At 39.6% G+C, this 19,579-nt stretch overlaps 1 protein-coding gene across 5 annotated transcripts in view; it reads left to right on the top strand.

The window, feature by feature from the left end:
* dmd (dystrophin) overlaps nt 1–19,579 on the top strand; it is a 232,638-nt gene that overhangs the window by 103,243 nt on the left and 109,816 nt on the right. For 4 of the 5 annotated variants that reach the window (XR_006370052.1, XM_044110231.1, XM_044110233.1 and 1 more), the window contains 9 exons: nt 911–1,012; nt 4,115–4,185; nt 4,993–5,111; nt 6,498–6,694; nt 11,616–11,744; nt 13,382–13,477; nt 14,504–14,602; nt 14,696–14,877; nt 17,990–18,140. Coding sequence is in view for 4 of the 5 variants with exons in the window: in XM_044110231.1 (XP_043966166.1) it covers nt 911–1,012; nt 4,115–4,185; nt 4,993–5,111; nt 6,498–6,694; nt 11,616–11,744; nt 13,382–13,477; nt 14,504–14,602; nt 14,696–14,877; nt 17,990–18,140 (1,146 nt within the window). In the remaining variant the exon portion in view is untranslated. The remainder of the gene's footprint in view (nt 1–910; nt 1,013–4,114; nt 4,186–4,992; nt 5,112–6,497; nt 6,695–11,615; nt 11,745–13,381; nt 13,478–14,503; nt 14,603–14,695; nt 14,878–17,989; nt 18,141–19,579) is intronic. The other variant, XM_044110234.1, reaches the window with a different exon arrangement.

Here is a 19,579-nt window from a genome sequence, read left to right as displayed (position 1 = left end):
AATTATGTTGGGGTTTTTTTCTTCCACATTGCTTGCAAAATTCAAGTATTTTGTTCCCAACAGCATGATGCTGCCACTACCATGTTTAACAGGGTTTTTTTTTAAATAAGTTTTTAGATACACATGTTCTTTATCTTCCACTATCGTCAAGTAAAACCCGATAAAATACGTTAAAGTTCAACATTGCAGCAAAACGTGGGAGCATTCAAGGGGCAAGGTTACGCTGTGCACAAGCTAAACAAAAACAGTCTCTTCCATTTTTGCTTACAGAAAATGTTTACAATTTTTATTCATCCCGACAAACAACACACGGATCAAAACGCATGAAGGCAGGAAAGTTAATGTGGACGTGAAAGAGATTAGCACTGACGCTACAAATCCTCTCTCTTTGCGTTTGTGGGGTTTCGGCTGGAAGAAATGTCGAGATGGCATTTTTTTTCAAAGCCATTACCCATCTGGTGAAGAGAAAAGCACGACTCTTTGTTTTCCACACAAGTTCAAACAACTGCTCCGAAACTGTCACTCACACCTGCCAGAAATCCTCCCTGTGGGGATAAAAACGGATGTAAACACGGCCCGCCGCGTGGATTTCTGCCTATAGAAGTGTCCTTTAGCTTTGTGCTTTACCTCAGCCTGCGCTGTTTGGCGGAGATACGGCTGTCGAATATGCAAAATGTCCCACAGACGGGCCGCAGCCAACCCGCTCGGACAGTGTTGGTGTTCATTTAAGGGACCTACTGTAGTTTTAAGAATACCTTTTTCACACGGGAAACTTTTTTAAAACTCAGCTGGGCGGAGAGGTTTCCACTCTAAACAGTGAAACGTGTTTACTGTAGTTTCTCTGGGCCTGGAAATCATTTCAGTTCTCTGGGTTGGTTTTTCCACCTGCCTCTTCTGTTTGTGCGTTCAGGTAAAGGATGTGATGAAGGATGTGATGGCGGGCCTACAGCAGACCAACAGTGAGAAGATTCTGCTGAGCTGGGTTCGTCAGAACACACGGCAATACCCTCAGGTATGACGCTTCACGCTCATCTCCCGTGCTCATAAAGAAAAGATAAAAGTAAAGTGTTTGCTGTTTTGTACTAAGATCCCTGGGTGGGAAAGGGATTAGAATTTTCTTCTAACATTTCTGGAAAACAAATGAAGTAAATTCACAGTCCCTCCTTGAGGAAGTTGCAAAGTTCTGTTTACAACTATTAACGCAACTTGCTCATCATTCGCAAATTTCACTGGTCTTCGCAACTTCTCCGCAACGTCTTCTTTCCACTTTTAACACCCTAAATTTGCGCAATTCATCACAATAGCTCACTAACTTTAGTGTGCCCTTAAAACAGGAAAATAGTCAGAAAAATGATCACAGCAGACGGAATCTCTGCTCTTCAATTACCCTCTTGTATTGAAAATGGGAAAAGATCCTCTAGTGGATCCTGCAAGTCATAACGCTAAACTAATCCTCTCCCAAATGTTTTTCAATTATTTCTATTTTTTTTTTTTTCTTTTTTCTTTTTTATAGATTTATTAAATTTTCCAAATGGATATACAAAAATTTACATAAAAGATCAAATCCCCACCCTTCCCTTACCCGCACAAAACAGCACATCATGTAACACTTACACAGTCAAGACAACATGATGAAAACACCACAAATTGATCCAAACCATTCCACAAGCACGAAAAGAAAGAAAAGAAAAAGGACAGCTATACAGGGTATTAAACAGTGACAGGTTTGTCATAAACACTTTTTCATTGAAGGAATGTTAGTACAGGGTCCCATATTGACACATTGACCTTATCTTCGTTATAGTATCTCAGTCTTTCCAGATGCAGAGTATTTGCTAGTTCTCCCAACCACAAATCAAATGTGGGCACAAAGTCCTTTTTCCAAAATCTCAAAATCAATCTTTTAGCAATCACCGTACCAAACAAAACAGCCCTTTTCTCACTTTTAGTGGCTGGTTGCAAAGCACTAGAGACCCCAATGATGGCAATAAGAGGTTCTGGATCCCATTTTTTTCCAAAAGCTGTTGAAAAAAAAATTAAAAATTTTCTTCTAGAATGAGTGAAGCTGAACACATGACCAGAAGGAGTGCGTCAAGTTACCGATAGCAACCCGACAACGATTACAAATTGGAGACACACTAGGAAAGAAAGTGCTCAGCTTCTCCTTCGAATAATGGAGCCTATGAATACTTTTGAACTGTATGCAATTATTTCTATTTTTGAAAAAAGTGCCACAAGATCAGTCGTCTTGGGCCAGATCAACCACTAAAAAAACACCGCAGCGTCCCGAAAACACTGATTTTCACTTTACGGTTTTTTATGACATCATAGGTTTATATCACGATCGTCCCACCTACGAAGGCTCCCCTCTCAAAGCACTTGTTTGCTTTAGCTAACTGTCAGGACGCAGCTACGTGGTAAAGACAATACCACGTTACCACCATGCTAAAATGACAGGCTCTGATATTCTGATGATAAATCACAACAACCTCTCAGTGTCGGTTTTAGTTCATGTCCAGCCTTCCCTCACAAAATCCTCATATCTCCCGGAGATCCCGCCACGCCTCTCATCCAGTCTGAAGGAATCCTTATTGGATTCTCCTCCGGTTTGACTGTAATGTAATGTGCGATGGCAGAAAGCTTACTGCTTCTTTTCATGCATCATCAATCTACATTGAGCTGGACTTAGACAGCTTTATTGGGCCTCGTGCGCAATTCATTTTGTAGCCCCCCAGTTCATATATATTCACTCCGTACAGACTTTATCAACACAGTCGTCAATTCAGCAGCACACTAAGCTTAACGTTATTGTGAGAGAGGCTGTGTGTTATGTTCCTTTGAGTCATTATTCAATTTAATGTCTGTTTTGCTAACAGTGGGTTAAGGTAACTGTGTGCAGAGTCGGCTCTGGACTGTAATGCACAAAAGACATAAATATACATAACGCCTCTAAGCTAAGTTTCTAAATCTACAACAAAACTGATATCTGTTTTAAAGCAGGAGTTTGGATGCTACAGTTTTCACTTCATATGAACAATGTCATGCCACAATATGTAATAAAATAACAAAACCAGACTTAAAAATGTAATAAACACATTGTGTAATAATTGACGCAAAATGCAATAGATCCTTGAATGCTTTTTGCAATACTTTCTGCCGCATTATGTAATGATATTATTACATTTTGCTACAATTATTCCAAAATATGGCGGTAGCTCTTATTTTAGAGATGTTAATGTAACAATGTGGCACGTTATGTAATAAATGACCATGACTGTGTTCATTATAGTCATTGAACTTCTAATGACATGATGTTGATCCTTTTGCATTGAAAGTTTCATTGACGAATGTCGTCCAACGCAAAACGATTCAAAATGCGTTTTATTACAAACAAATAATAAACTATTTGTAATAATATTAAATGGGCTAAATTATTGTAATTTATCACAATTATTACAAATTATGTTTCATTACATTTCAAAGTCTGATTTTATTACATTCTTTAGTGTCCATTATAATGTTCTGTTAAAGTCTAATGAAGCAAAACTATCAACATAGTTTTTAAAAAAATAAACTCTACCTTACAAAGTGCTGCCATTATAAGGGTTTTGTGGCTCTTTCTCTGGGCATCACTGAGGAATGAGGTGGCACAGGTGTGCTCAACCAGTTGCAAAATGAATTAAGCATTCTATTGTTTTTAGGCATGTCATTAAAGTCCGTATTACCTGATGTTATGTTCAGCGCAGGACTGAATGCTAAGAACGTTATAAACTTTATCACAGAAGATTTCTTTTTTTTTTAAGCACAGCTCAACATTTATTCTATCTGTGAAAACACAAAAAGGGGGGGACTTTATAGCTTTTTTTTAGCATTTTGTTTGGCTGAAAAGCTACTGTAGCAGACTGAGCATAATGAACCTTCCTCTGACTTCCAGCTCTTTGCCTTTCGGAGCATTTTAAAAGCTTTGCATCCTCTTTTGGCTTCATGCATTCAAAGCTCTGTCTGCCATCAACCGAACGAGTCCCTGCGCTTCAGGGACGGAGTTTCAGCTGTGGGTTGAACGGCTCGCAGTCGCACTCCGCCTCCTTAGGTTTCATATTGTCTCTGTCCTCAGGTGAATGTGGTTAACTTCTCCAGTAGCTGGAATGATGGATTGGCCTTCAACGCCCTCATCCACAGCCACAGGTGCGGTACAATGACATGTTTGTGTTAGAGAACTGAGAAGGAACAGAGACGTCGGAGCACAAACACCGCATAAGGGTGGAAAAGAAATAAAAAAGGACAAGTAAATGCTGAGTTTTAATAAGCAATGTTGATAATGTCTCTGTATCTCTAGATTATATGTAGAATATCTCCCAGGCCCTTGTAATTCAAAACTAATATTAGAAATTATTCTTACTGCATAGTAGTTTGAGTTGGGCCAAGTTCAAAATTTACTGCAATTTAGTTTCTCTTGTTTATTAACCAAATGTCTTGAATCGGAGTATTACATAAAATAGATTTTTTCTTTAGCTATACATCATGTTATAACGATGTTCCCTCAGCAGAAACACACCTGGAGTGTTGCCTTGATTCTTTTATGCATATTTGAGAAATCCTTTAGTCTCCCATGGCAACCACTCATCTGCTGAGCTCATTATAGGAGCTACTTCTCAGTGCAACGCTGCTAAAAGGTTAATAGAGGAGCCATGTTGTGATGACTTCCTGTAGGCGGAGTTACGGAAAGAGCAGGAGTTTCTTAAAGAGACAGAGGCCCAATGTCAAGTTGTTAAAATACGAAGTCAAATTTCTTTTAAGTCATATTTGACATATGCAGCATTTTTATTACAACTGAAGGCAACATAGTTTGAAATTGAAGGTAGGATTTTTCAAGCTGTTTATTTTAAGGTTTTTTTTCTACACGAACAAGGGGTGATAATTAGATAAAATAAAAAATATAACAACCCGGAGCGCGACATGCCATCCCAAACGTTCCCTCTGCCGTCTTGCCAGGCCGGAGCTGTTTGAATGGAGCGCGGTGGAGAAGAAGACGTCGACGATCGACAGGCTGGATCACGCCTTCAGTAAGGCCGAGCAACACTTGGGCATCGAGAGACTCCTGGACCCCGAAGGTAACCGGCGGACACATCCACATTCACCGGTAAAGGTAGGGAAGATAAGACGAGGTTTTACCAAACGCGGGGCCTGTTTTGAAGTGGACCACTGAAGTGGACACTGAGGTGAAAAGAAAAAAGAAACAAACACACACCAGGACATCGGTGCCGTCTATCTTTGCCAGAGTCCCCCAGTTCAATTTGCTCCATTCATCAAAACTGTCAGGCAGGGATAAAGAGAATAACACTAACCATTTCCTCTTTCTCTTCCGTCCCACTGTTTTCATTCGTCTTGTTTTCTTTGGCATCTCCATCTCATTATGTGTTCATTTGGCTGCTCTGCCTCAGACACACCGTGATCTGTCTCTTTCACTTACACCCCTGGTTGACTTGCATGTCCACAGGCTCTCTGCCACCTTTCTTGAGAAAGTGCTCCTTTATACCTGGAGCCTTCTGCTTAAAAAAAAAAAAAAAGAAGAAGAAGAAAGAAAATCCCTCCTCAGACTTAATTCAGCTGCAAGTCTCAGTACAAGCTGGCTGACTGACACATACTCAATGCTGTGGAAGATAATAAGCAGTCTAAACAATGGCCTGCAGTGAATCATGAGAAAAATGGGGAGGGGGGAAGTGACTGAAGCGGCTGAAGGACGGTCGAAATTATGCAGCCTGTAAGATCGCTCAGTGGTGGGCATATGCATGGATTGTTTTTTAACTCCATCTTCACAGTTGTTTGCTTTCTTCAAGGCATTTTTGCTCATTATGATACGAACAAACCATTTTGTTTCAGTCGGTCTTCTTATTTAGACTAAAGCAAATACTCCATGGAATCGCTTTAGTGCAGTTGAGTTTATTTGCATTGCGCATTTGAGCAACGAAGTTTTTTCATACTGTAAAAACAGTTATGAAAAGGCAGCAAACTTTGATCCTTATTCTTGAGGATCATCAAAATCCTCAAGAATAATCATCAATCAATCAATCAACCAATCAATCACTTTATTTTGGTAAATTGTCCACATTAAACATCATCAAATATATATAGAATTAAGGCTCCTAAACAGCTGGGCACTCAGTGTTTCAGCAGTTTTGCAGTTTTCTGGAAGTTTTGTTCAATATCAGTGGAAGATAGTAATTTAATGTCCTTTTTAAAAATCAAGGCTGATCCTTTCTGTTACAATGTTATTAGGTTGTTAATATAATTAAATAAAACTAGGGAAATAGCAAAAACTGAAATTGAGAAAACATTTTTTGCTAACTGAAATAAATAAAAAGGGTAACTGGAACTTTATTGTGCGCTTATAAAACTAACTGAAACATACTGAAATTAGAGATATAATAATAATTGTCACATTAAGAGTGATTTTTATTTACTTTTTTCTTAATTTTTTTGCGCTCTGTGCTCCGTAGATGTGGCCGTCTCGCACCCCGACAAGAAGAGCATCATCATGTACGTGACGTCGCTCTTCCGGGTTCTCCCCCAAAGCGTTTCCATGGAGGCCATCCAGGAAGTGGAGTCGCTGCCGTCGGCGACCACGGCCGGCCTCTCCCGCGTGACAACGGAGGAACACTATCAGATCCAGACCCAGCAGCGCTTCTCTCAGCAGGTTGGAAACCCGCGTTTACACACACCCAGTGTTTTGTATCCGATTGCATCTGTGGGACAAAACTTCCTGAAAATGTTCTGTGGAGGGACGAGACAAAAGTAGAACTTGTTGTCCTGTTGTCCTGTAAAACATAGCGTTTCAGAAAAAGAGAATATTTTAACTAGTTGATGGTCAAAGTTCCCTCCTCAGTGATGTAAAGATTTATTTTATGACAAAACACAAAATCAGAAACAAATTTCACAACTGTGATTGTAGTTATACAGCTGGATTGATTCTAACATGCTTTAAATCATAATGTGTTTCATTCTTGCTTCTTTTAATCTAAAACCTGAAGTCAAATAGTTCCTTATGATCAGATAAATATCATTCATTTGGTAAAACTAGATTAATCTACATTTAAAAATGTAATTACAGAACATTACTAAACTCAGATTAAAGATGACTAAACAATTTTCTCTCGGTCTTGTAAACTGGCTGGACTTTGCTTGATGTGAAGATAATTCAATGTGTTAGTTGAAAACAGGAAATGCCAGGCGCTCCACAGTCGGAACACTTCCTGTTCATGTTTAATTCAATCTTAAGTTGCTTTAGAGCAGCTTAAAAAGTTTCAGACTTCATTTTTATTCAGTTGAAAGAGAAAATGATCTTTATCACATCGAATCAATATACTGGTAATGTCTTGGTAAAAACTGTCAAATTCAACACCAGATGGAAAAATATCCGACTTTCCAGAAGCTCATCCTTTGGAAATGGACGCTGTAATCGAAGCTAAAGGCCATCCAACTAAATATAGTATTAAATAGAATGAATCTATGGCAAACGTTTTCATTTGAAATCTTTTCATCAGAACAGTAAAATCATAGTTTAGAAACAGAGGAAATCTCATAGCTGAGCTCCAGTTGAGAGCTTGTTAATTTTCCCCTCTGCACTTCGTCTCCCAAGCAGTTTCTGTCTGAAGTAGAGATCAGTGTTTTTGCGCAATTCATCTTTCTTACTGTAGGGGCTCATTAGCTTTATATCCCCGCTCTTATTTAGCTCGCAAATAAATTACACCACACTCAAGTTCACGTACGAATGCAAATCTCAGTAAGGTCGCGTTACATTTGGGGTTGTGACGCAACAAAACATGCACAGACCCCGTACCTTGCCGCGCTTTTACAGCAGCGCTTTAATTTTGTGTCGCCCTTAATTGCCAACCATCTGTATGTTGGTTCAGTCATCCGTTTCGCAGCCAGGATTTCAGGTAGCAGTCTCGGCGGTGGGGAGGTTACCAGATGTTCTCCCCCGCTTGCCATAATTTCCTCCAGCTTGCTGAGGAACAGGCGGCGTGCTGAAGGAACGGGCTTCAACCGGCATTTGTTCAGCGCCGCCGCCTGCAAACGCGTGGCCTCGGAAATGAAAACCGACATGCGATTCGACACAGAACCAGAGATTAAAAAGCTGTAAAACAGAGAGAAGAAGAAAAGAATAATCAGCTCCCACAAGTGACATCTGCTCTCACCTTTCAAGCTCAGTTAGGCAGAGGTCAGCGGCCAATCACAGCAGATTGGGGTGAAATTAGTGCAATAACTGTGCTGATAATATCCTCCATCTGCAGCAGCCACATCGGACTCACCGTTTGAGAACAGAAAGAATAAACCTGCAAGGAATTCGGAGTCCGTAACAAGATAGGGACAGATGTGAAACTGAAACATTTAGCTTTCGGAGGGAAGCTGGATGATGAGGATTATGAAGAGTGAGCTGAAGCAGACCGAAAAAACCCAAAAAAACTACAGGAAACAAGCAAGACCACAATGAAATAAGAGATACAGACGGTGAAAAAAGGTTCTGACAGGAGCTATTATCGCCCTCCTCCATCATCTGTCACCAACAACAGCACTTCTACCACTTCCTCACGTTAATATTATATTAACACCACCTGGGGCTCCGCGGGATGAAGGACCTTAACTTTTCATGAAGGAATATATGAAAAATAACTCGATTGAAACTTGGAGATGATTACCTAAATCTGGTGAAATGCATCGAATCCCCACACTCGCACACACACACACACACACACACACACACACACTCCCATCCATCCATCTGGCGCCTGGGGCAGGTAGAGAGGAAAACGAAAGCTTGATGTTATTTTCAGGGGAACATTTGATCCGGGGGTTAGCTGCTCTCCAGCTGCTTCCTCATTGGGCTGAGTGAAAATCCTGGAAAGGACAGGTGAGGAAACCAAGGTTTCCCTCAGAAAACTTGCTAAGCCTGGTGGTTGAGTGTGAGGGCAGTCATTCATCCAGTGGCCCGTTGCGTTTTTGAGTTTAAAAAAACATCTAAAGACGACAGGAAATTTGAAAATACCACTTGATAATTATGTCTTATTAAAAGATTGGAAAATTAATACCTGAACACCACCTATAAAGTCTTTAAAAAATGCAAACATTTTAAAAAGACTTTAAAAAAATAATAAAATAAGCAATGCTAAGTCTGGTGGAGGCAAAAGTAAAGCCTGGTGGCCCACCAGGCTTATAATACACTGGGGGAACCGTGGGAAACGCACACAAATGTCAGGTGATGGTGAATCTGGAGGTAGAATGTACAGATAAGTAGCTGGAAAGTGACAAATTCATATTTTATAGTGTGTGATGGAAGGTTTCAAAAAACAAAACCCGTTACAGAAGAGCTGTAATGGGAGACTGAAGTGGGAGAGATTGGTTAAAATGAAAGCAGATTCATGTTAGTCAAAGGTGCTTATACATTTATTAATGTATCCCCTACAGCTTATAGTTCATTTGGTTTAAAAATAAAATAAAAACAAAGAGAAACAGAGAGAGAGACTTCTCTACCTTGTGCTGGTCTAATCTCACAAAACCCCAATAAAGAACAGGAAAGTTTATGGTTGCAAGTGGGGGGAAAAAAGCACCAATAAAAGGTTTCTGCAAGATTCTGTTTGTTGTTCAGTTCAGATAAGAGCTGACATCTGCACAGTTTGACTTCAGCAGAGATGTGAAGGTCTGAACCAAACATGCCCTCTTAGTCCTGGGCAGAAGTCTTCCACTGGTGGAACTTATAGATTTTTCTTTTTTGTTTTTTATCTGGTTCTTCTTCAGGCTTTCTGAAAGTCCGATTTCTGTCAAGATGTATTTACAAAGCAAGTAAACACAGACATATAATTTATTCAAGTATGAAATTGCCTCTCATTTTATGCACTTACTTGCCAACAACAGTCTGTTACAAAATTTGCTCCATTATTGCATTTATAAAACACGGTTTGATAGAGGAATGTTTTTACTAGAACCAGTGTATAAATGGTGTGAGCCAAAGGCCAAAATTTTCCGTGCAATTTGTCCTTCATTTATATTTTTTTAAGCAAACTACATTTTTGTTTTTACTTATCTGGCTTCTGAAGTTTCTTCACGCTGTGACATGAAGCTATGTCAAAACGTTTAACCTTTTCTATGATTCAAGAAAAATAACATAAAAGGCAAAAATTTCTCCGTTTTCGGGACAAATATGTGTTCTGATTTATAGCTGAATGTTATCTAAAATGACTAAAATAGTGATGTTCACTTAAAGTCTTCAAATAGAGTTGGCATGTATCTGGAGAACAAAAGAGAACCAAGCAGTGATCCCTGTGGAACACCTAATTGTATTTAATCCACTGAAGCTCATTGAACTCATGATGGTGCGATCAACACCAGAAGTCGGTGATCTGTCGGTGTGGATCAGTGGAAAAGTGGGCTGTTTTTCCCTTTTCTCATCATTTGTCCCAACGGAGGTTCAGTAACTTTTACGCTTTTCCAACACCTGAAAGTGTCAAATCAGCGTGTAGAAAGCAGGCAAATCTCCAGAAACCGACTGAGGTGGCACTTTGAACACGGCCTCATGGTCGTTTCTCAGCAAAAACCTACTGAGCAAATCCATAACCATAAATGCATTTAGACTTTGGGAACAGTTCTGAATGAGCTAAACCCTGACCACGCTCTGTGTCGTGTATTAAACAGTTTTCTTCTTCTTTTTTTTTTTCTTTCTTTTTTTTGGTTTAAAAAAAGTAATTGAGGGTGAAACGTAAGAGTCACTGTATGTCCTCTGATCCAAGGAAGTAAAAATGGTTCTGAAGAAGAGTTTCACTTGCTTTGACTGTGCCACAGTTCCCATGATGTCACACTGTGTCTCTGTCTGTACCTGTCTGTATTGTCTGCCTCTAAAGCTGGGTTTCCATCCAGAGACTTTCTCAAAAATGTAAAAGACCTAATGCACTGTACTGTTAAAGAAAAAAAGGAGACCGTGGTAAATAATTTTCCATCTTTTATTATTGCATTCATCTGAAATCAGACACTGGTAAGCCCTTTGTTTTTCATACACATGGCAGATTTTTAGCCAGAATCAATCTTTTATTTTACGATCATGTTTATTCCCATCTACATCTTAAATTAACAACCCGTTTATTTATGTTTTTTTATTTCAACCTATTAAATCACTCGAAAAGCTAATAATTGGATTTAATTCACTAGCATTTTCAGACAAAAGTCAGTAAATCTCACATCACACCAAACCGGTTCAAATAACTCAGGCACAACCTTCCAGTTTTACTCGACTTAAATTGTCCCTGTTTGTTTCTGAATGTCCCAAAAGATCAGATTGACATTTGGATGGAAACCTTTCGCTTCACTTTCTCCTGCATCTTTTATTTTAGCCACTTTCAGACCTTCACTTCCTGCATCCTGCTTCCCCCCCCTCTCTCTCTCCACCCTTGTTTATTTTCAGCTTTTCACTCCTCTGTGTATTGTGGCTGTTGGGATTGTTTGCACACTGTTTTACATTCTTCTGCCTCTATCTGTCCTTTCTTTATCCTGCCTCTTTGCCAACTCTTCCCACCTCTCTGTCTATCTCTGTCCTCTTCTTCTTCTTCTCCTCTGTCTTTGCCTCTCAGATCACAGTGAGTGTGGCTCAGGGGCGCGTGCGGAGCCCCTCCCCTCAGCCTCGCTATAAAAGCTATGCCTACACCCAGGCTGCATATGTCAAGTCGCCAGAGCAAAAGAGGAGACGTTTTACGGAGCAGGTCCGTGTCTCGCAGTGCTAACGCTTCAACGCTAACATTTGTCTGTCTGTGTTTTGGCTGAACATCTGTTTGTTTCTTTGTTCTTGCTGCCATTGACAAATGTCCATAAAAACGACCCTGGGAATATATTTGGAAACTTGTAGCTTATTGAAATCATAATTAAAATGATCATTATCTGATTCTAATTCAGTTAAGTTCAATTTAAAAAAAAAATAAATAAAATTTGCAACTCATGTTGATGCTCACAGTCTCTGCATTAAATTATGTTTAAATTTACCGACACGTTGTGATACCATTATCGTCACAATGGTAAATCAAAATTCTTCTCAGAAATTTATCACGGTAATCAATCAGTGAAGATTATTTGCATAACACGTTTCAGCAACAAGTGTTTTACATCATAAAAACCCAAAAGTACAAAAAAGTCCAGTCAACAAGTGAGAAAACCAGTGACCGACATCACGCTGTGATGAGTGCCATCGTCAAAATCATCAACACATATCAACTATGTTGGTCAACTTTTTATTTATTTTGGTTCAAAAGAAACTCTAAACAGACGGGGTTTTAGTCCACATTTCAACCAACTCTGTGTTTTGTTCCAACACCAGCAGGGACGCCATGATGCCAGAGGCCATCATTGATTTTGGAAAGTTGAGGGAATACCCTGAACCTGAAGCAGCTTCCTTTTTGTGCCTCTCCACTCTCCCTCCAGACTTCTGGACCTTTATTTCCAAATTGAGTCCAAATTTTACCAAACTGTTTTCTTTTCCACTTCCACTTTGTCAGCAGCGACCATCTGTGACTCTCCCTCCTACTGGAGGGTGTTGATGACTGTTGGCAAGACAACCGTCAAGTGGGCAGTGATTGTCAGCCACTTTCTGATAAACTGGATCTTGGGTTTTCATTTTTACAGAAGTAATTATGTGGTGGTTTCCCTGTTTAAGTTAAATTACTACTTCCTTTTTTTTAGTAATATAGTTGGAGGTGCACTTATATTTGAGAATATGTTCATTTAATTTGGTGTGGTGGACATTTTCTGCTGCTCTGCTGATCTTTATGTTCAAAAACCAAATATGGGAATTCTTAGTTTCCCCAGAATACTGCGAAATGTTTCCTCGTCTCCCTCTAATAGCTCAAATATTATCTGTTGTCTCATCTTGGGAGTTGGTAGTTGAGTTCCAGCCCCAACTTTTATCTCCTGTCGTAGCCGGGTGTCTACTCTTCTTCACCGCTTGTAAAGAACAATTTCCTGATGAGCACCCCCTTGTGGCTGCACTAACACATTTCATCCAGGTGCTAAGAAATAAGAAACTCTTCAAGTTTTAATTTATTTAGGATTATAACTTACATCTAGAGAAAATGTATTATAATTTATTGCATTACATCAACAGTACGTCAAGCGCAAACACTACAGACAATGTCTGGGATTGGGAGTGAGAGAGAGGAACGGTTGTTGAAGCTGAACTTGCCACTTTTCCTTCTCTCCGTTTGTTCTCTCCTACATTCTGGTCATGATCCCTGCATTTTGTTCCTCTAATGTCTCCCCGTCTCCTCCACATTCCCCTAATGTCTTGTTTCCTCGCCCCATCTCTTCCTTCCCCTTTGTCTCCTGTCGCGTGTTTTACTCCGTTCATCAGTTCCTGACCCGCAGCCAGGAGGAGCTTCAGCGGGGCCTCAGTCCTCTGCCTCCTGGATCCACCAGCCTGGAGAGCTACCAGGCTTCACTGGAGGAGGTAAAAAAAGAAATAAATAAAAAAAACTGTAGCAACTCTCTCATCTCATGTTTGGTTTCTGTGCACATAAACCCATAGGGATCCAGTTTCGTCGTAGAGATTGAATTGTTTGCGTTTTAGGCTTTGAGATTTCAACCAACTTTAGCAGCATTAACGTGGAGCCTGTATTATTATCTATCACTTTTTAGCTATGCAACATGTTCTACTGTGTTGCTTTGTTTCTTTCATGGATGTTTGAAGAACCCTTTGGTCTCCCTTGGCAACCATTCAGCTGTAGAAAACGCATTCCTTCACTAAGCGCCGCCTTTTCCACAAAGTTCCTGCTCTAAGCTGCAGTTTCTAAGCTGAGCTTCCATCTCATGTATCACTCCTCCCTCCCTCAGCTCCTTCAGACTAGCCAGCAGCAATTAGCAAACACCTGGTGGAACTGGGCATCAGCCGAGCTAATTATACGAGCTACTTCTAATAAAACATTAGAAAACTTTTTAAAAAAAAAAACATTCATAGGCCCTATAACAATGACTTCCTGAAGGCGGAGTTTCAGAAAAACAGGAGTTTTTAAAGAGACAGAAGCCCAATTTCAAGGTGTTAAATTACAAAGTCAAGTTTCCTTTAAGTCATATTTGATATGTATATATTTATATATATATAGCATTTTTATAACAACTGAACTTAACATAGTTGTTTGATTATGCTCGAAAGTTTCACTAAGTGCCTTGGAAATACATTATACTGTCCCTTTAAGAATCTGTGGTGAGACTTTAAAATGACATTTCCTTTAATACAAATTCTCCTGCCTCTTCACAATTACACTACTGCATGTTGCTCCATCACATATCGTCTTGATAAAAATTGAGTTTGTGGTTGCAATGTGACAAAATGTGACTTGACTTCAACGGTGTGGGAATATCTTTGCCGTGTTGTAAATAAGAGTTGCGACTTTAAAACGACAGGAAACTGCTGAGTGTAACAAAAACGCAAACGTTCCTCTTCCTTCAGTAACTTGCTGAGCTCTGGTTTCTACAGGTGTTGACGTGGCTGCTGTCGGCTGAGGACGGCCTCCACGGTCAGCCCTCCGTCTCCACCCACGTGGAGGAGGTGAAGGAGCAGTTCCACACGCATGAGGTAGGCGGAGCAAGAGACGAGCCAAACCCTTAATTGAGCGTTTTCAATCGATTTGAAGTACGTGTGATATATCGCCCACTCTCTCTTCACCAGGGCTACATGGTGGAGCTGACCACCCATCAGGGCAGCGTCGGCCGTGTCCTGCGGGCCGGCGCCGCCCTGCTGGCGGAGAGTAACCTCAGTGAGGACGAGGACTCTGAGGTCAGGGAGCAGATGAACCTCCTGAACTCCCGCTGGGAACACCTGAGAGTAGCAAGCATGGAGAGACAGAACAGGTCTGCCGACTCTTAGTATATATTCCCACAAGCTGAATGGTTAAACCTTAATAATCTAGAATTGTTTATTTTAGGAGGTAGAAAAGCCTCTTTAGCAGGCTCTATTGTTCCTCCCTGCAAATATTTTGAAAAAGACTGCCCTTTACTCATTTTTCACCTCACCAGGACTTTATTTGACAGTTTCACTGCCTGAAACCTCTTCTTTTTATCTGTGCTCACAGTGTGATAATTAACTACAAGAGGTCACATTTTCTTTTTACTTTCTCATGAAATTGGTCGTTCAGCTGCACACCTCCGTTTTCTTTGAAACTTCCTCCACGCTCAGTTATTGGCGAGCAAATGAATACATGTAGGGTTTTCAATGTCTTTTCTGCTGAACTATCAGTAAATGGACGATTAATTTATTACTTCTATAAACGTTTGACAGCGGATTGCCGAAATGAGTTGGCCAACAACGATCACCGAGGTTTTCAATAGAAGTAAACTATTAAATGATCTCCCTTTGAAACCTGAAGGAGATCAGACAGGTCTAACAAAATATTTCAGTTCAGGGACCTAGGCCATATTATAGTGTTTTAAATATTTAAAGTTTGAAATATAACCATCAAACAAGAACTAAGTGAGAACTAAAGTGGTTATATTCCTCTTCTGTCTCGATCTTCTTGCACTGTGAATAAAACCCTACTGATGTACTGCTGGACTAGTCTAAAAATAATAAAACCTTAGATTGTATTTTCTTAAGTAATTGATTTGTAATAGGGTTATTCAAATATCCAAACTTTAACAATGTTTCCCAAACACCTACCTTGGCTGTGTTTGTTGGTAGTTTCCCAGAGACATGTAGGTGCGTTGAAACGTGACATCATGCTTGCAAAATGCGAACTCTGAACTGTTTGCCGACAATGACTAACACTGGTTTTAGCTGTCATTCGTCAACATGCTAATTCTTAAATGAAAAGTATAAAATAAAGAGACGCAGTTCTTTGCTACTAGTGCAGCAAAGAGAGCGGAAGCAAAGAGATACAGATGCGCCACAAAAACGAACAATTTAAAATTTCGTGAAAATTTGAACTCACGATAACGACTAGTGGGAGCCCTGAGCTTGTTTCTCTGCAACTAGACGGTCCGTCTGGGAGTGATGGGAGAAATGACACCTGAAGTGTTGCTTGTGCACAGGGTGCTTGGTCTCTAGTGGTGAAGCAGTTTGAAGCTTCATTGCCTCATTAACGAGCCGGTCACCACATCATGCAGAGCTTGGAGTGTGGGAATCACCTGCTGGGATAAATCCATTCTCCTGTCTCTTTTCTGGGCCTCTTCTCCTTCGCAAAGAAACTTTCCAAAGACATCTGATCTGTTTCTTACTCATTTTGCTGCTTGTGGGCTCAATGTTGGCGCGCAAGACGTAACCGAGAGAATCCGGTTAAAGGATTTTCAAAATAAAAGATCCTCCAGACTCAGATAATAGATAAAACGGAAATATTTAATTCTTTCTTGTGCTGCCCGGTACCAATTGGTCCGGGGGCTGAGGACCACTGGCGTAGCCGAAACAGATAGCAAGAAAATGATCACCAGTGTTTTTTAGCTGTTCTTCTGTGCTTTTTACGCATTATTTTTTCCTTTACTGAATCGCACCGCACTAAATGAATGAATCCTACATCTCCAGGTTTTATTTCGTTAAAGGTTTTGTTCTAGTGCGTCTGCAAAAGAATCGTCTTTTTGCCCTCCAGCATTGTGGGCATGCGCGTCATTTCTGGATGAAAACAATAACACGCAACGCGTTTACAGCAGTAGGAGAAAAAGTTCAACCAATTTGAAATAAATCTTGTTTTTTTTTTGTTTTTTTATATTGACAGGTGGTTACAGTGGGGGAATCCGTTTGAACAATTTCTTCACATTAAAGGTCTTTTATGTTAGAAACTCTTTTCCCATGACTACATCTGCTATCAGCTTTAGCACTAGCTTGTTGTCATTTTACTTATTTCCATCTTAATCCATATCAGCTCAGAAAATTGGATGTTTGTGACAATTTGATTCAGCGCTTAGTCTGCTGGCAGCACACCCGCACTAAAGGATAAATAAATATATAGCATTTCTTAGTGAAATGTAGGCTTACCTCTCCTTATGGACGATTAAAATGTTCACCTTGGAAGGACCTTTTTTAAAAGCCGACGTTTGTAACTCGTCACAAACGGTAAATGAAAGTGGAATATCAGCACTGCTGAGTCAGCACAAATAAATCTTCCTTCAGCTTGTAAGAAGGAAGTAGCACATTCAGTGGAAGTACATGTTGCCGTGTGGACGTACTCAAAGGAGTCTGTAAAAAAACAATTTTTTGTCACATATACTAAATATTATGTAGCTGGCCAAGTTTAATAAATTCATTAAAGTCATTTCTTGGTGTATAAAAGCCTGCTGATTAGATGTGTTCCTCAGGGAAAAAAATACAAAAATCTACAATAAATACATTTATTTTGCTGAAAATAGGTCTGTTGATTTTAGAAGTTGCTGACCTGGTGCTTGTAAATACTTCCTTTGAAGAAAGTAATCAAATGTCTCTCGGAGTAGAGAGCATTTTGGTCCTATTTACTAAGCTTAAACAAGAAGAATTTATATTTATGTATGTTGGAGGTTATGTTTCTTTTTTTCTTTTTCTTTTTTACAGCTGTTTTCTCCGAACACAAAGAGTTTGAGCCTACGTCGGCTTCACATACCTTCTCTCCCATCTTACTTTCACAGTTAATGAAGATTTTTACTGCGGCTCACATCGACGAGTACAAAGAGCTGCACTCTTTCTAATTATAGTGAATCCAAGATTAACTGACACTGAGCCAAATTTAATTAAACAGTTCTGCTATCGTCGTCGATAATCTTGTTGACTCGAGCACAGAGATAAGCAGACACGGCCCCCTGGCTGAATGGGGTCTGAATAATAATAATAATAATAATAATAATAATAATAATAATAATAATGGTAATAATTACCTGAAATCCCTGCCTCGACGTTAAAACCCGCCGTCTGACGGATTTCCGAGCCGCTCCTCGGGAAGACTGCTTTGGGGATACGGAGCCCGGCAGTGCGACTGACAGGCTTCTGGTTTTGTTTCCGTCCCAGACTCCATGAAGTCCTGATGGAGCTGCAGAACAAGCAGCTGCAGCAGCTCACCGAGTGGCTGGACGTCACAGAGGCTCGCATCAAGAAGATCGGCGCTCAGCCGCTCGGTCCCGACCTGGAGGACATCAAGCACCAAGTGGAGGAGCACAAGGTGAGCATCACCTGGCCCCACTTTCACCTCGAATACGTGTTCCCACACGTTCATGTAAGAGAGAAACACAAAGATAAAATGGGGTAATCCTTTATTAGTATGTGCGAAGGAAACGTTAAAGCACCACGTGGGCTAATCTAGAAATACAAATATGAAAATAAATGGAAATTGATCAAAAAAATACAGATGTGTATATATGAATATATAAGGTCATACTCACACACACACAAGTATACATTTACAAAATATACACACACTCATACACACACTAGGCCTGTCATGATAAATTTTGCTTAACAATACATTGTTCCAGAAGTTATTGTGATAAACGATAATATCGTTGGTTTGAGACCATTTTCAAGTAATACATTGATAATGACCATTTCATCTACAAGATTTAAATTCTATCAAACATTTAACACTGGAACTGGAAGACATTTTAAATATCAAAAATAAATAAAGAAAACAGCAAATAAAAGGAATTCTGAAGCGTCTGTAAACAAAATCATCCTTCAAAAGTAAACAAAAAAGGGCCAGTTAAGACCAAAACACCAGACTGAATATTTTTATCATTCAGTTTTTGGTGGAAAGAGAGAAAAGAGAAAATCCATAAATCATGCAAATGGAAATTATTCAGCTCCTTTTAATTCATCATGTGATTAATTGATTAATTGTTTATTGCGACATGCCTAACACACACACACACACGCACACACACATGCATATAAACACACATATGTAAATGTACAGAGAAATATGTTGAAGTAAATCACAACAGTGACAGTTTTGGCAAATAAAACAAAAAAAACCCCAACATATTTAGATAAAAGTGTATACTGCAGCTTTAATAAAGCTACTGACTGTTGTTGATTGTAAGCTTGAGCTTGAGAAATGCATCTGAATTAAAGATATAGTAAGATATTAGGAGAACCACAAAGCAAAAACTTAGATCTTCATATATTTCTTTTGCTCTTGATAACAGGCATAGACCCAAGTTAACATGTAGCCCGTAGTGCTGATGGGTAATATCTCTGTCTCAGGAACGAGGTTTCTGGCTTCTGGTAGTGAAACTATTTGTTTCTAACTTCTTAATGACTTTCTGACCGTCTCTGTTAGGCTGAATAAAAAACAAAAACAAATGTAAGGAATATTACAGACACAGGGAGCCTGAGTGAATAATTAGCCAACACTTAGACACCAGACACTATTCATGCTGCATAGCAGTGACAATACATCTGCAAAATACTGTGCCTATATATTATGAATAGCAGCACCTCACTGCTGTCCACTTTGTTTATTCCAATAAAAAGCAGACTTTTCGCTCCGTTTCTTCTCCTGTTTTTCTCTGCTTGTTTTCTTTACTCTAATTTAAAGATCAAATGGTCGTCAAATTATTTTATCATCACAGAACTATGTTTGCTTTTTAATTTGACTGTGAT

The sequence above is a fragment of the Gambusia affinis genome, linkage group LG24 (genome assembly GCF_019740435.1).
Source record: "Gambusia affinis linkage group LG24, SWU_Gaff_1.0, whole genome shotgun sequence".
NCBI classification, from domain to species: Eukaryota; Metazoa; Chordata; class Actinopteri; order Cyprinodontiformes; family Poeciliidae; genus Gambusia; species Gambusia affinis.
The sequence above is the reverse complement of the archived record's forward strand: the minus strand, read 5'-3'. Positions and strand labels throughout refer to the sequence as shown.